Source organism: Ostrea edulis, chromosome 3, assembly GCF_947568905.1.
Source record: "Ostrea edulis chromosome 3, xbOstEdul1.1, whole genome shotgun sequence".
In the NCBI taxonomy this organism is placed as follows: Eukaryota; Metazoa; Mollusca; class Bivalvia; order Ostreida; family Ostreidae; genus Ostrea; species Ostrea edulis.
This window is the reverse complement of record NC_079166.1, coordinates 39,081,099-39,098,513: the sequence shown is the minus strand read 5'-3', so window position 1 is coordinate 39,098,513 and position 17,415 is coordinate 39,081,099. Positions and strand designations below refer to the sequence as shown.

Genomic DNA, 17,415 nt, shown 5'->3' with positions numbered 1-17,415 from the left:
TAAGTTTGGCAATATCATAACACTGCCAAGCCACGCGACGTGCGCCCTAGACTACTTTGTACCGAATGAGAAATTGGAATAATATTATTTTCTGAGATAGTTTAGTTAGGCGGAATTTTTCATCGACAAATGTATAACTACCGCGATACCACAGGACCCCTGGCTACCGTTTATAAACTCATTCCATACATACACATATAACAGATGTGTCACAGTGACAGTGGGTGATCAAAAGAAACCCAGAAAACTAACTGCTGTCCATTTCACTATCACTTTTTATTCATTTAATTATCTATTGTTCAAGGTTTAAAACATCACTCAACAAATGAAATAACTAGCTAATTCGACACGTTGACACGGTAAACAAACTGAGGAAATTCTGGCATTCACATCAAAAACAAGTTCATTCATGACGAAATGTTAACGCTAATTTCCAAAACCTGACGTTCTGCCTTCAATTAGAAATATCAAAATGTGAAAAAACGATTTGTTATATTCAACGGTTTGCAGAAAATGAGCATGAAAATCAAATAAGACGCACCTTTCTTTTTTCCAGAAGCGAAGTCAGACGGAGGATTCAATTTTGACGCCATTTTGTTAGCTGGTTCTCTTTAGTTTGTACCCTAACCTACGTTACCTTTTCAACTCTACTTTCACTTTAAGTTTTGAAAGCTGAATCTATCACTAACAGTAAAGGAGTAATGACTGCATTCCCAGAAATGCCAGGACTTTGATCATATGCATATTACTATTAGGCATAGAGTGAGAATGGATATCTTGCTTGTAGTTACCTTGAGGAGAACCGACTGACCGCGTGCTGAGTGTTGACAGTACGTTTAGTAAGTGACAGTCATATGATGACGATGGAGAACACCAACTTAGAAAGCGAGCCATGGAGAAAACTGAATCGAGAGGTACAGTATATATAATACATGTATAGATACTAATTAATTGGAGAGAAGTTCTACATATACCATTGGTCTCCTCTTGGGGTAGCTCGTGGGACTGAAGGACACTTTATTATTTTTGCCTCACGAATGCTCGATTTTAAGATGGTGTGTCTAATCACGTTTTCAGGTTGATCATATTACGATATTTCCCTGCGCCAACTTGTTAATGAAAATTATTAACAGTCAAAATGGTTCAGCTGACAGAAAATTTTGAAAGAAGAGTGTGACCCTAGACAGTGCCTTTTCCATCCAAAAGAACAGAATTGCAGACAGCATATGCATGATATAACTATTTTTGTTTAGAAGTGTTTAACCGAAGTCAAGAGGTTACAACCTCTGTAACACCCTCTCCCCTCCAGCTCTGCACCAATCATTTGCATTATAGTTCAAATTGTGATGTAGGACTAAGGAGTGTTGTAGTGTTATGTACATAGCCTTCCTATTAGCTCAGTTGGAACGGTTCAGTTGACAGGGAAAAAATTTGAAATTCTGCTGTAGCAGTTTTGTAGTGTTATACATGTACATGGCCTTCCTATTAGCTCTGGTTAGTGGGTTAACCCTATAGCTCAATCAGTATAGAGCACTGGGCTGTCATGCCGGAGGTCCCAGATTGACCTTGACAGAGGCACATCTATGTATTTCTTTACATTTTGCACGAACATAGGAAACAGTGCATTTTCTGGCAGCTGTGAGTGATAGCCCTAAGAACTTTGACCCACACTGACAGGCACTGGCCAACATACCAGGAGAGTTGGAACTGGAACTCTCTCTCTCTCGAACTCTCTCTCTCTCTCTGGGGGGATGTGTCATAGTGTCTCTTTTTCTCTCTCTCCCTCTCTCTCTCTCTGGGGGGCAATGTGTCAGTGTCTTCTCTCTCTCTCTCTCTCTCTCTCTCTCTCTCTCTCTCTCTCTCTCTCTCTCTCTCTCTCTGGGGGGCAATGTTTCATTATAGTGTTAGATACTTGGCCTTCCTGCTAAGTATTTGACTGGTGGGTTAATCCTTTAGCTTGTTTGGTATTAACATACAGAGCACTGAACTGTCGTGTCAGAGATCCCAGATTTTATCCTCTGCAGAAGCATGTCTGTTACAAGAGGATTCAAAATAAAGTGGCTTACAATGTACATGTCATATGAGTATATGAATAAATGAGCTGTTAGGTTGCATGGCTGCACACCAATAATTCCTCCAAGGTTCATGTCAAAATATGTCTGAGGCAAAATAAATCTAGAAAATCCCCTTTAGAATTGGGCATTTCTGTGCAAGATGGGGGCTGATATTTTGCAGGTGCATGTTCTCTGATTATACCTGATATATATTTCCATTGGTTATCAATGTGTCATACACATTTATGACTTCAGCAAAAAAATTTAAAACTTGTGTCCTGGAGCATGTAAGAAAAGCAAGACTGATAAATTTAAATGAATGGATTTCTGATGATTATCAAAATATATTATATGTTACCAATTTGCACTTGATATACTTCTTTGTCTTTTTTTTATATGCCCTTACTCATTCTCCTGTTTTTGTCATCATGGTATTTTCAATCGCATTCAGGAACTGGATTATCAACTCAGTCCATCAGTATGGTCCAAATGTGGGACTCCCGAGAGCGTCATTAATCACCACGTTCAGTGGACTGCAGAAGGTATGGTCATTCTTAGCATTTGTTCCATAGGGTTTGATCATAATCTTGAGCAAAAATTGGTGTATTGTACCAGGATTACATGATCTATACTAATATAATATACAGTATACTGGTTTTTATATTCGGTTATACTTGTTTTTGCTCAGGTTGTGTCGAACCTCTTGTGATTTGTTCAGTGATAGGATATTAACTCTCTGTTAATATCCTATCACTAGCGTTGGCCTTAAAATGAAATAATAATATAATTATATAGTGGAAATACTGTGGTGTCTTTTGAAGAAGAAAAATTTGATAACCACAAAGGAAAGATGATAGCAAAATAGAGAAAATAGGTTTCTCCGTTTCTTTTGAAGATCTTCTTTTGCTGGATATCTCTGTTGGTATTTAATATAAAAAAAAATTTGCTTAAAGCTTTCTTACATTTGGTAGAATCAAGTTTGTTCAAAGCATTATTTCTGGAATCTAGGAAGAGGATGCAATGGGGGACCAAAAGTGTTACATTAAAATTTTTATACCCCCCGCAACAAGTTGGGGGGGGGGGGTATAATGGAATCGGGTTGTCCGTCTGTCTGTCTGTCTGTCCGTCCGTCCGTCCGTCTGTAGACGCAATGGTTTCCAGGCTCTAAAGCATTATCCTTTCCACCTACCATCACCATATTATATATATGGACTACCCATGGGATGAAGATGTTCCCTATAGATTTTGGGGTCAAAAGGTCAAAGGTCAAATGCACTGGACATCGAAGTAGCAATATGGTTTCCGGGCTCTAAAGCTTTATCCTTTCCACCTACAGTCACCATATCATACATATGGACTACCCATGGGATGAAGATGTTCCCTATTGATTTTGGGATCAAAAGGTCAAAGGTCAAGCGCACTGGACATTGAAGTAGCAATATGGTTTCCGGGCTCTAAAGCATTATCCTTTCCACCTACAGTCACCATATCATACATGGACTACCCATGGGATGAAGATGTTCCCTATCGATTTTGGGGTCAAAAGGTCAAAGGTCACACACACTGGACATCGAAGTAGCAATATGGTTTCCATTTAAATTCATTAACGGCTTTTTTCATCGCATGGAGATGCTGTGTTCCTAGATACAACCATCCCATGGAAGCAGTTGATGTAAATTATACTTACTTTGGTATGTAATCCTTCACTAGAATTAACTTCAACAACTTTGTATTTGTCAGTTGCATACATTGAATCTCCTATATTTTATTAACCTGTTCACTTGCCATCCAGTGGGATGTGTTACATATCCTTCAAAAAAGGTCCCCCTTCAAAGCAAAGATCATAATAAAATGCACATATAATTTCATCTCCTATCCATTTCTCCCTACAAACGAGAATACCCAAGGTTTGTCATGCCATTTGTTTTTTACACTCAGAAAAGAGGTAGTTTATACCTATTACCACCACCCTTTGGTAGATTGGGGTAAGCAGGGGGTATTCTTAGTGAGCATTGTTCACAGTACTTCTTGTTTTTTTTAAATTTCAAAGTATTTTAGTAGATCATAAATATAGATATGGAAACATGCTAATTTTATGTAAAATCCATGCCACAGAATGGTTCTTGTTAAATGTGTTATAAACATATATTGAAACATGCTAATGGAATGTTCAATGTTTCATATTTGTACAAACTGTAGCCCCTGTTATCCAGAAAGTGGTTACAATGGCGACACAAACTTTACAAAGTTACATTTTAAATTTCCAGTGTTTTTGCCTTTCAAAATTGATATCTTTACAAATTGAAATGATGGCCATTTCCTCATGAGTGTACTGCAGTTGATTCTTGGTAATTATAGTACATCTATTTTAACGGCAGGGAATTCTGACAGAATTGAAATTAGAATGTAAATATGAAAATAAATTTCATTTTTAAAAATACTTTAGGATATGAACTGTATAATGCTTTACTCTAGCATACTTTTCATGAAACCCTACTTAAAGCATCGCAGATTGTACTCTCGTGTATTTTCAACAATGAAATTCATTTCTTAGATATATTGTATGAATGTTTTATTAAGGAATCCGACTTTAAACAGATTGTTGCCGTTTGAAACAGATGAGGTTCAAAATAGCTCCATTTCATGTTGGATTGTACATGTATGAAAACAAGTGATAAATTTTGGGGTTTTTTTTAACAAAAAGTTCCTAAATTGTGAAATGAGTTGAAAGGAATTTTCACTTTGTCAAGCAGATTTGTTCAGCTACAATATACACTCGCCTATAAGTCAGATTTTTGGGAGTTAATAATTGGTCCAAAATTCTACATCCAACTTATAGGCGAGTCCTATAAAGATTAGCATTTCTCTGAACAGCGTAATATATAGTATTTTTCAAACAACTTCGTACTCCAACGATTACCGTGATTAACATTGACTGGACATATTATATTATTCATGTATTCTAGGATTATATACATAAAGTACAAGTATTTAAATATTTTAATTATTTTATATTATTGAAATTGATTTGTTGAGAAAATGAATATATATCAGCACATTTCACAAAAATATTATTTGAAACAGGGTTGAAAACGTTAGAGCATTGATTTGAAATTGTCAACCGATTCTTGAAAAAAGTTATACCGACTTATAAGCGGGTCAATGGCAAATCCCTCCAAAATAGGCTACAAAATATACAACTGACTTACAGGCGAACCGACCTATAGGCAAGTATATATGGTATGTCAGATGGCTCTTTTGATTTGGAAAATATTGCAAAAATTGAGGGCTAAATATTGAATATTTTCAAAATGTTACAATTGGGAACTGGTACTTAGAAGAGCGATGTGGCCCATGGGCCTCTAGAATACAAAGACATAAATTTTGTGTCTGGACAATTTAAAGGCAGGTCTAGTGCAAAGATAACTGTGATTAAATTCTGTTCTGAAAATGACAATATATCATACGATTTCATCTAAATCAGCTGATAAAAGATGCCAAAATATTTGATGTTCGGACAGATTTGATTGCTGGTGATCAGGTAGGGGAGGGAGGGGTGTTGAATTGGCAGCCATGAAATTAGTACTGATTAATATTTTTCATTGAAGAAAGTAGAAAAGTTAGAGAGACCATTGATGACTGTGAATTAAACATTTCGTATGGAATGGCCGACGGGCAGAAGATGGACATATTTGGCGCTAATGTTCTCCCTGGTGGTAAGATGTAGATAGGAGCATCACCTCAGGATTCTCCTGGAATTAAAATAGTGCATTGTAGTACTAGCATTTAAATTCTCCTGGAATTAAAATAGTACATTGTAGTACTAGCATTTAAATTCTCCTGGAATTAAAATAGTACATTGTAGTACTAGCATTTAAATTATCCTGTTTACAGTATATCTCTGTTTGACAATACATTTATAACTATTATCTTTGAAACTCATTTTAAACGTACTCCTAATTTTCCAAACCATGTAAATATTTTAGGTATATTCTTCTGTACATTTTGTTATGTTAAAAATAATCAAAGCTGTATTGTTTGCCAGATTTCCTCATGTAACACTATGTTATTTTGTTCTTTTACTTCAGAGGCTCCCATCTTTGTGTTTATTCATGGGGGGTACTGGCAAGACATGAGGTTAGGCAATGGTGGTTAACATTCCTTTCAAATTCAAATGACATATTAATGATATCATGAGATCACTGTTCATTTTATATTTTCCAATTTGTGAAGAATGCATCATGTATGGTCAGGACATTCAAAAGGAATAGAGAAAGTTAAATATATATGCAAAAGATTAGCAACTTTGGCTTACACTCTTTGAAATTGTGTGCATTGTATTTTTCTGTCTGTTAGTGTTTTAGCTATGAAGTGCACAGCAGACGGCTAAAAGGGGCTGCTCATTAAGCAAACTCTGCTGGTTAACACATGTATGTGACAGAGGATATTCAAATGTTCAGCTATGCATTGATCAAGAAGCATTTGCTTACACCATGTGCTTGTGTTCGAAATCTATTTACCCATCATACCCTGCAGAAGTAAAATGATTGATACAAAATTATAATGTCTTGGAATATGGGATGCATGTCTTTCAAATATATTACATACATGTGTGTGTTTATCACAAACTTTTCTGGAATTTCAACCTGAATATTTAAACTTCTGTTTCAATTGCATGTGAGACTTGGCTTGACTCTACATCATGTAACATGTACAATCATACTTTGATGTGATGCCACTATCTACGTTTCCTCATAGTAATGCACATGATTAGCAGACGGCTTTGACTGAGGAAAGATATAAACGCACTGCTGCACCATCAACATATAACATCACCGCAGATGCAGCTAAGTACAAAATGTAATGATTTTTTTTTTAATGCAGTAAGGACCATTACAGTTACGTGGCCCTGCCCCTGACCAAGGCAGGGGCTGTAACCGTTGTGCTGGAGTACACTCTCGCCCCCAAAGGTACAGACATGTACATTTATATTGGACAGTTTAATGGAGATCATTTTTGTCTAAACTTAAAAGACCAACATTTCCATCCATAGGGACATGATTTTGAAAAAATGAAATTCCACTGACAAATGAGCACTAAGATTTCAAACTTTTTATGAGAAAAATCAGTTAACTTTTCCATACACCATTATAACCAGATTTAATAATCCACTATTTGAAGTTCTTTTAATATATGAAATATATATATCACATCCTGATAGTCAAGTATTTAGGACATTGTCCTTAATTTAGAGCGTCTTCTCTTAGTATATTAAATATTTCATGACTGGTTTTACATTTTATGTACAGTATTCTACATTATTGTACCAATTCTTATTTGTAAAAATTCTTCCATTCAGCAAACATGGAAACCATTGTTTCTGAAGTAAAGCAAGGCATGAGATACATCATAAATCTGGCCAAGCGACGAGGGTCAAGGTGTGTACTACTGGGAACAGTTTTCATTTCAACTGCAATATCAGATCAGGTCAAGCTTGGTACATTTCAGAACAAATGAATAATTCTAAAATAGCAGAGTTATTTCCCTTCACAGTATACAGTATTATGTAGTCTTGGATATCAGAGTAACATTATACAATTATATCATGCCTATACTCCGGGAAACAGTCAAAACTATTACACCGAGGAAGTGGCGATGACCCGGAAAACTGTTGTCCGAGGCTGTAGGGCGAGGACAACAGTTTCTCGTGTCTTAGCCACTACCGAGGGGCAATAGTTTTGACTGTTTCCCCGAATATAGGCATGAAATATTTGTTTTATTATCAATCTGCTACTGTGGAATCATGAATTCGTGGAAGCCAATGTTCGTGGGTAAGCAAAATTTTGCCGGTTTGCGGGGACATAATTTCGTGGGTAAGTGATACAATGTCACTAGGAGAGATAACTCTACTTGGTTTAAAAAATGTTCGAGGGCAAGCTAGTGTGACCCAGGAAATCCACGAACATCAATCCCCCATAAACAATGATGATTGCACAGTAAAACAGTTTGTCATATGATCGGGTAATTTAAGTCACGTGATGAACTGTTTCACCCCTGCTCGTTTTGTGTACCTTTATTTCTCTGCTGATTTAAGTTGGAAAACAGAAAAAGATGCAAGGGAATAATATTTCTTCTTCTTCTATAGCAAATACAGTAAAATTAATCATTTGTTTCTGTAGCGGTGTGTATGTATGCGGCCACTCAGCTGGAGGACAGTTGGCAGCCATTTTGCTGTCTGTGGACTGGATGTCAGAATGCATGGCTACAGATTCCATCATTAAAGGTATGGCTCTACAAGGAAATAAAGTGAAAAACTTGGTGAAAGTTTTTTTCTTTCAGGATCACAACTTTGGACAAACACAATTTGTGTAGCTAGAAAGATAGATCTATGTTATAAAGTTTGTCCAAACCCACATGTGCTTAATGTTCAGTAGGAGAAAAACTGAAATATAGCCATTTTGTGTCAAAATACTATAAATGGCAGTGAAATGTCATTTTTATATAATAATACTGTAATTTCAGATTTTCATCAAAATGAGAATAACAACTGGGTTGTAAGAGGATTCTAGCACATTTAGTTTTTATACAAAAGCATGAATATCAATTTAGTGGAAGATAAAGCCCTCATTATAGATTGTCCTTTGCACTTGCTGCATTACTGAAGCTGCAATAAGTAACTGCACCCACTCATACATACAGTGAAGTTCTGAACAGGATCGGTGAGATTGAGCTTCGAAATCTGAAAAATTTTGTCGATTTTTTTCATACACGTTTCATATGTTATATGTATTCGCGTCTGTACGAAAATTTGTCCATATCTAATTACATTTGAAAAGCATCAAATGCAGAGTATTGCTTCAACAACTTTGAACACCTTTAAATTATTGATTATTATTTACATGTAAAGTATTATACGATGACTAAATCTACATGTAACTTATATAGAAACGTGTCCTTGACTTCACCGGCAGTCCAGAACTGCATGTACATGTATATTTAAACTATTTTTATTTTTTAAAGTTTATCATATATATGTGATATGTAGTGACCTTGTACCAAGGTCATTAGGCCAAAAGTAAACAGCGTAAGAAATTCTTATTTAAGCTGAAACTAAGTATGGAGATGTATTAGAGACCATACTTAGCATATGAAGATTTTCTATGACAAAATGGTATGCAATGACCTTACACAAGGGTAATATGGTTAAAGATGTACACCAGTGAAAAAATATTGAATATTTTCTTCTTAACTATATTGTTATTGATTGTTGGTGCACAGATTGCTTGTGGCTACATATGTGTAGTTACCTCGTCTCGCTTTCCCCAGACTCTCGCTCTTGAGACTTTGCACGAGCACCTCTCTCTCTCGTGCAAAGTCGTGAGAGTCTGGGGAAAACAAGAGTAGTAGTTACCATAAACCGAGGTCCTTTGGCTAAGGTCAAGGTCACTTAAAATAATTGTCCAATAATAGACATTGGATGCTTATAGTTGATACAAGGAATGATTATGGCTACATGATATGATATGACCTTGTAGTCTTGTACTAAGGTCATTACCCAAAGTCAAGGACACTGTATGTTTAAAAAGTTTAGATACTTGTTTGGGCTATAAATTAGTGATGTATAGGCATTAAATACTCATATTTGTTGGAATGCTCATGGCAAGATTGTGGGGTTTGACCTTGCATGAACAAAGATTATTTTCAAAGGTGAATATTTCCAGTAAAAGTAATTACGATAATACTACACCAACATTCAGGTACTTTCACATGATTAGTTATCATTTCTCTCATAGACCCCACTCCTAACCTAAAAGTGGAGTTTCCTTTGGAAACATCTCTCCTTCATCTCCTTGCACATTTGTATTTAGAATATTTTGGTTGTGGAATTACAGTGTTTAATTTTTCATGTGGTAGTGATTAAGATATCAACACCATCAATTAAAAAGGTGATTGTTTGTAAAAGTGTGCATTATCACATATTAGAGTCTTGATCTAGGTTTAACCTCTACAGATCCTCTTTATCAGCCTTATTAATTTCTTTGATGTATGCAGTATATAGATACCAAAACACCAATCAAATAAAGCATTAAAAAATCTGCATGTACCAAGTCAACAGTCGCAGTAGCTCAGTGGTAGAGCGTTCGCTTCATAACTGGGAGGTCATGAGTTCAAACCCCGCTCGTGTCATGGCTGCGTCAAAACCTAAGACGTAAATATAGGTAGTGATTGCTCCTTCGCCAAACACTCAGTGAGAATCATGGGTTTTGTGGATATCACTTTACAAATGGAAGTCCTGTGTTGCGACAGGCATTGTTAAAGAGCCCTTATTGCTATGGCTGTAAGCACTAAGCAGGAGTCTAAATTTGTGTTACTTCACCTACAGCTGGTGACGTCTCAGTATGAGTGAAAAATTCTCGAGTGGACGTGAAACAAACGATCAAACAAAAAACCAAGTCAAAAGCCACATTATTTACATTGGTCACTCTCAGCCTAGTTAAAATTGGGAAGCAAAAAAACAGTAAGGTCAGTCTGTGAATATTAATGATCTCACCATTAGAGAAACCGTTCTTTATAAAATATGATAGCCACTTGAAATATTGTTTCAATGTTGTTAACCTCATTACCTAAATTGACACTTCATTTTTCCTTGCATATCTGTGTAATGTGTTATAATACTGTAAAGGAAAATATTCACTTAGGTTTTATTTTTGCTGTGTGCATGATTATATTAAAGATCGCTAAAATAAAACCTTCACGATGTACATGTACCAAAGTATTTGGGAGTATATTGACTTCATCTAAATGTAGTGATTCTACTTCAATTTATTTAGTACATTACTTTATACCGACTACTTAAAATTTTGTTGAATATAAGATGGAGGTATGTATATATGGAGTAAATCGTCCCAGTGTTCATGTATACATATTTAAATGCTAAACATGTCAGTTTGTTTTTTTATATTCATGGACTCTGTGATTCACAAATAAACATAACTCATAACTACAAGTGGTAGTATATATTTTCATTTAATAAAGGGGAAACTCTTATTATCAAGAATTGTGGCAAATGTACCATCATGTTTTATATGAGATACTGGGGGTAATTCTTGTAAGCATACAAAGTATTTGAAGGAGTTTGTCCATGAAATTTAAACTATTGGGAAATATCGAAAGATAACTATTGCAAAATTTTAGCCCCATGAAATTAAAGCCATTTACATTAGGCTATGACATCATAGATATGTTGTTGTTTACTTCTAGCCTAAAGATGATAGAACTATTCTGATTAGGTCACAAGGTAATGAACAGTGAAAATTGCCCATTGGCTAATTTACTCACCTTTCTAAACACTGATAGGGCTGATCCAGGGGATTGGTTGAGAGTATAAACTTAGACTGGGCCTCAAGACTATAAACTGAGAATAGACTTAAGTCTAAATTTCAAATCCAGCTAACTTTTGAAATATTTTTCATCAACAAATAAGATTTTCAGGATATGTTTGCATTTGGATTATTTTATAAACCTACACTTTTTTAAAACATCTGCACTGTAGATAAATCTTAAGATTTAAGTAATCAAAGATCTCTAAAGGTATTAAGGATTTTTCTGACAATTTCCTGCAATTGATTATCATTTAACAGGTGCTCTACTTATGAGTGGTGTATTCGACCTACGACCTCTAGTACTGAGCAGTATCAACGACCCACTGAAGATGACAGAGTATGTACATTGTACCTGTTTAAAATATACAGGCAGATTATTCTTTTATATGTATCACTATACAGGCATCTGATTCTTTTATACTTGTACATATTACTATACAGATTATTCTTTTATACATATCACTATTCAAACAGTTAATTGTTTTATACATGTTTTGAATAATAAAGATAAAAAAAATTGCTTGATCTACTGTTACAGTACTTTGATTTTTGTAGTAAAATCAAATTGAATAGAACCTAAGAATCGTTTCATTTGCACATTCTAAGCATGTTTTGATGCTCCTGTAATCGGAGATTCTGGGACATATAGATTTTGGTCTCTCTGTCTGTCTATTTGTTTGCAAAAACTTTAACCTTGGCCATAACGTTTGAACAGTTAGTGCTAGGGATTTCATTTTCATGTGTATTCCTTGTGACAAGGTCTTTCTTTTGGTTCCAAAATGTTTGGCCCTGTGACCTTTACCTTGGAGTTTGACATACTTTTGACAAACTTTAACCTTGGCCTTAAAATTTTGAATGGTTAGTGATAAGGCTTTCATATTTCACATGTGTATTCCTTGTGACAAGACCTTTCTTTAAGTAATACAATTTTTTACCACATGAACTTGGAGTTTTACCTACTTTTGAAAAACTTTAATCTAGGCCATAACTTTTGAATGTTTAGTTATAGAGTTTTCATATTTCACATGTACATGTATATCTCAATTGGTAAGACTTTTCCTATAGTATCAAAATATTTTATTACAAGAGCTATCTTTTTGTACTAAAATATTTGACGTCATGACCTTCATCTTGGAGTTTGACCTACTTTTGAAAAAAAAATAACTTTGGCCATAACTTTTGAATGGGCATCTTCGCAGGCCAAGCGAAGATGTTGAATGGGTAGTGATAGGGCTTTCATATTTCCCAGGTGTATTCCTTGTGACAAAACCTTTTTGGAGTACTATAATTACTTTTCTGCTATTTGGGGGCATCACTGTTTCACAAACACATCTTGTTGAATTCCGAAATCTAGATCACACAAACACAACTTGTGTAATAAAGCAAGTAAATGTAGTACGTATAGCAAGTGAAGGAAAACTGAAAGTACATGAAGTACGTATAGCAAGTGAAGGAAAACTGAAAGTACATGTAGTACGTATAGCAAGTGAAGGAAAACTGAAAGTACATGAAGTACGTATAGCAAGTGAAGGAAAACTGAAAGTACATGTAGTACGTATAGCAAGTGAAGGAAAACTGAAAGTCTGTATTTAAAATTATGTTAGGGTGTCTGCATGGGAGAATAGCCCGCTACGAATAATGAACGACATCATAAGTCACAGTAAACACCGTAAGATCCTACTGATAGTGGCAGAGGATGACCCTCCAGAGTTCCACAAACAAACACAGCAAACATTCCAGGTATACCAATTCATAATATCATTTGTTGAGATTACACAAAATTCCAAGCTTTTGGTAAATTACTGCCATTTAATGTACTCATATTAGACTACTATATTCTTTTTTAATTAGTGTCTTTGGCAGAAGAGAAAGTTAGCTATTAAAATAGCTACAAGAAAATGTTTGCAAATATTTCAGTTTATAACTTTGAATGGAAAAGTGCTATTCAAATCAGATCCATGCTAAATCACAGAAAATCTTTTTTCTGCTAAATATCATACACACTAAATACATGTATGATATGTTTACTGTTTGAATGCTTGGGAATCTGTTACATACAGACTGGGTGTAAATGTATTCAAATCCATTGCTTTATACATGTATTGTAGAAAGCCATTTAATCAGTCCAAAAAAATAATCTCCAACTCTTACAAAGTCAATTTATAAATAATCTCCACAACTTCTGGAGAACTAAGAACCTTCGCCATGACATCTTTTATTTCTGGTTTGATTTCGTCTTACCAATACATTCTGCATTATCAATGTTCACAGCTTATGTCAATGTAACTTTCTGTTTCTGTATATCTAACTAGCTTTACAATGACAGTTTATAGTTAACGAAATGTACATGGAAATTAACTTAAGTGATATCTCTATCATTTTTGTGATCAGGTTCTGAAGGATGCGGGAACCAACACAGAAAGTGTGCTTGTTCCAGGGGTAGATCACTTTGGTGAAGTGGAGAAACTGCTTTATGAGGATTTTCAGTTAACGCAGGTAATGCAGAAATATTGAAATTTAATCACTCTGATATACGATGCCCACAGATCCATTTCACAGGCTTAATTGCACTGCATCTTGGCTGACTTAATTACCATTAAGCAGACTATCTATTATCTCCAAGAAGATCACACGAAACTGGAAAATAATTAAAGTACAGTGTATACAATATTACCATGGAAAAGCCGGTACAGTTTCGTAAGATGTCCAATTCAGTTTTTAATGTTTCGTTCAGATGATGTTCCTTTTTAAAAGTTTTCAAGGTTTTCAATTTATCTGAAATCAGGTCAATATTTTTTACCTGTACATATCTACTGGTACACGAAGGCAGTGAAGTCTAATGCAGATCTTTCATGTGTCATATTTTTCATCACTTGTAGATGGCAATTGAGATGATGAATTTGAATATTGGAAATATTGAGAGCCGTTTGGGAAAAACAGCTGTGTAGATCACTGTGGTGAATAGGATATGTTCATTGGACAAATAGGATGTGTCCTAATTTCCTCCTGAGTAAACATATTGAACAAGCCAAAAATAAATAAAATATTTTACTTGATCTCCGTGTTTTCATTTCTTTTAATTTTAGATATACAATACCAACCACTGTGATTTTTCTTGGAATAATAGGTAGATAGAAACATGTAGATTGATAAAAAGCAGTTTATGATGTCACTTTTTTAATCTATGATGTTTTGCCTTTAGGCTTCTCTGTGGATTTTTTTTGGAAGGGGGGGGGGGAATAAAGCATTATGGACTTCAACTGCTTTATCGATATAGATTTGATCATTTTCATTGTGTCACTGAGTCATTCCAGTGCTTTATATGTAGATCCTAAGATTGTTGTAGATTTTCAGTGTTTTATATGACATTGTACGTGCATGTGTCTGTGTGTGTTTATTATTCTAGTCCCAACTGACAATTTTTCACTCACAAGGATGTCACCATATATATCCTCAGAAGTAAAGTGTCACAAATTTTGACCAATGTTTGGTCCTTCAAATCCAAAAGACTTGCACTTTTAATGCTAATATGCACTTGGTGAACGAACCTGGCATTTACTCCCTAATTTTTTTGGTCAAAATTTATTTACTAGTTCGAAATTTATCTATTGTCAACCGAACCAATTGCAACAGCACATTGGTTAAGGTGCTCCTTTCACAAACAGGATATCCCAGGTTTTTCATTCATGATCCCCTCCCTGCCTCAAACCAAAGATGGCTTCACCAAGCACTAGAAGAGAAAGTTGTGGATCTTTCGGATATGACCTTAAAAACGAAGGTCCCTTGTCATGGTAGGCATTGACACAGTAAAAAACTCTCAAGTTGACGGCCTTAAATGCCATGCATAGATCATCATTTGTTATTCTTCACATACAAATGGTGTTATCACTTATGAGTGAAAAATTCTCAAATGGAGCGTAAAATAAATATATCACAAGGAAGCTTGCTTTGTGTACTTGTAAGGACAGTTTTTCAGGCAAAACTGAATGAGTTCTTTTTGTTTAAAGTTAGCAACCAAGTTAAAAGGTACAGTACACACAATCCCAAATGTTTTGTGATGTCAGGAGTGGACAGGCACATGTGTCGAGGTGCATCAAATTTGAAGCAGATTAGGCATCCTAAGTTGATGTAAGGAAAACCTTACTGTCCCCATGTTGCTTGTGGCTGGACAAAATTGCCGTATTAGACTGTTTAGACATGATAGTGTTGCAGGACAATACAAATTGCCATATTAGACTGTTTAGACATGATAGTGTTGCAGGACAATACAAATTGCCGTATTAGACTGTTTAGACATGATAGTGTTGAGGGGCAATACAAATTGCCGTATTAGACTGTTTAGACATGATAGTGTTGCAGGACAATACAAATTGCCGTATTAGACTGTTTAGACATGATAGTGTTGAGGGGCAATACAAATTGCCGTATTAGACTGTTTAGACATGATAGTGTTGAGGGGCAATACAAATTGCCGTATTAGATAGTGGACAATACATAATTGCCGTATTAGACCGTTTAGACATGATAGTGTGGAAGGGCAATACAAAATCGCCGTATTAGACTGTTTAGACATGATAGTGTTGCAGGACAATACAAATTGCCGTATTAGACCGTTTAGACATGATAGTGTGGAAGGGCAATACAAAATCGCCGTATTAGACTGTTTAGACATGATAGTGTTGCAGGACAATACAAATTGCCGTATTAGACTGTTTAGACATGATAGTGTTGAAGGACAATGGTTATTCTCTTGATTGTTTTGGTGATGATGCTTTTGATTTTGGTATAGACTATCAAGACCACTCATCCATGACTTTATACAAGTATGGAAACAGTTTCAAAATCAACACTTAACATCCGACTACTGTATTTGTGGTTTTGTGCTGTGTACATTTATTTCAACACCTACAAACCCTGACCCAAAATCCATGTCTCATCGTTAACCCAAACTGTTAACCAGACAAGTGGTCATACTGTATGAACTTAGGACGGCTGGAGTCCACATTTTGTGGGATTACAGAGTCCAACTGATGACCTTTTCGGGTCTTTTGGTTCCTTTCTGTACCCTGGTCTCGGTTCTGAACTGTCGGATCCTAGACTATGTGAAAGGATATCCGATGTTGTTACGGCAATGACGTAAAATCTGCTTGATGTCGTCACACAGGTCTGTCAGATTGTGGGATGTCATATGACGAATTTTGGTTCTGAATGCGTAAAATGGCGCTTTGTGGAATATCAAAATACTGCTACCTAGCAACTGAACCTTCTCTTTCTTCACCTGATTCCGATGCGTCATGCGTCACCACAACGTGGCCACACTTAACTTAAATGCGTCCACTTTTTGAGACAACTGATAAATCTAGATTTAGACAATCCCATATTATAATTCTTAGTATAGGAATCGCATGCCAACATCACACGTGAGCAACGATAGGATTTAAAATACATGTGCTTTTCTGCAAAATTAGATGCAAGGTCTTAGATACTTGCCTTAGATTTAACAACAGAGTGAAACGCACACAGCATATACTTCAAAGGCAAGGTCTATGGCGCTTGTCTGGAGGACACCTCATTGGCAAAGAATACTCATTGAATACTTATCAAGCTCAAAAAATACCATTCACAACCTCATTGCGGATTCTAAAGCGTTGTGAAATAGTTACATCATCGTAATTTCATTTAGAAGAATTTGGGTATATCAAAGCCGTTGTGTGTTTGCAATATGTTCCTCTCGGTACTGTCCTTCCAGGTTTCTAACATACCATCCCCACGCTCTAATGGTGGCGTGAAATAACATTCTTTGGAATACTATCTTTCTAAGGAATGTGTTGTTAGCCTGTGATCTATGCTCATAAGGATACATAATGCTGTTTTACGTGCCATTCCAGACGTTTCACTCGTGTGGAGAACTCTCCAGCTTTAGGTGAAGTGCCACATGGCGCTCGGGACCGCAACAGTGAGGGTTCTTCATCATGTCA

At 35.7% G+C, this 17,415-nt stretch overlaps 2 protein-coding genes across 2 annotated transcripts in view; one reads left to right on the top strand and one right to left on the bottom strand.

Moving 5' to 3' along the window:
- LOC125673088 (coiled-coil alpha-helical rod protein 1-like) overlaps positions 1-630 on the bottom strand; it is a 40,689-nt gene extending 40,059 nt beyond the window's left edge. Inside the window, exon 1 of the mRNA XM_048909354.2 lies at positions 542-630. Within this exon, the coding sequence (XP_048765311.2) occupies positions 542-593 (52 nt within the window). The 5' untranslated portion in view covers positions 594-630. The remainder of the gene's footprint in view (positions 1-541) is intronic.
- On the top strand, positions 627-14,493 carry LOC125673089 (kynurenine formamidase-like). The gene is made up of 11 exons (XM_048909355.2): positions 627-914; positions 2,506-2,596; positions 5,663-5,770; positions 6,143-6,191; positions 6,939-7,024; positions 7,414-7,492; positions 8,234-8,337; positions 11,696-11,774; positions 13,042-13,177; positions 13,829-13,933; positions 14,317-14,493. The coding sequence occupies exons 1-11, from the start codon at positions 855-857 to the stop codon at positions 14,383-14,385; spliced, it is 966 nt and encodes a 321-aa protein (XP_048765312.2). The 5' UTR covers positions 627-854; the 3' UTR covers positions 14,386-14,493.
- Positions 14,494-17,415: the final 2,922 nt, after the last annotated feature.

Coding starts and splice junctions, on each gene's coding strand:
- LOC125673089 (XM_048909355.2), top strand. CDS start 855: ATGATGACGATGGAGAACACCAACTTAGAAAGCGAGCCATGGAGAAAA. Junction 5,771..6,142: donor CGCTAATGTTCTCCCTGGTG/GTAAGATGTAGA, acceptor CTTTTACTTCAG/AGGCTCCCATCTTTGTGTTT. Junction 7,493..8,233: donor GCCAAGCGACGAGGGTCAAG/GTGTGTACTACT, acceptor TTGTTTCTGTAG/CGGTGTGTATGTATGCGGCC.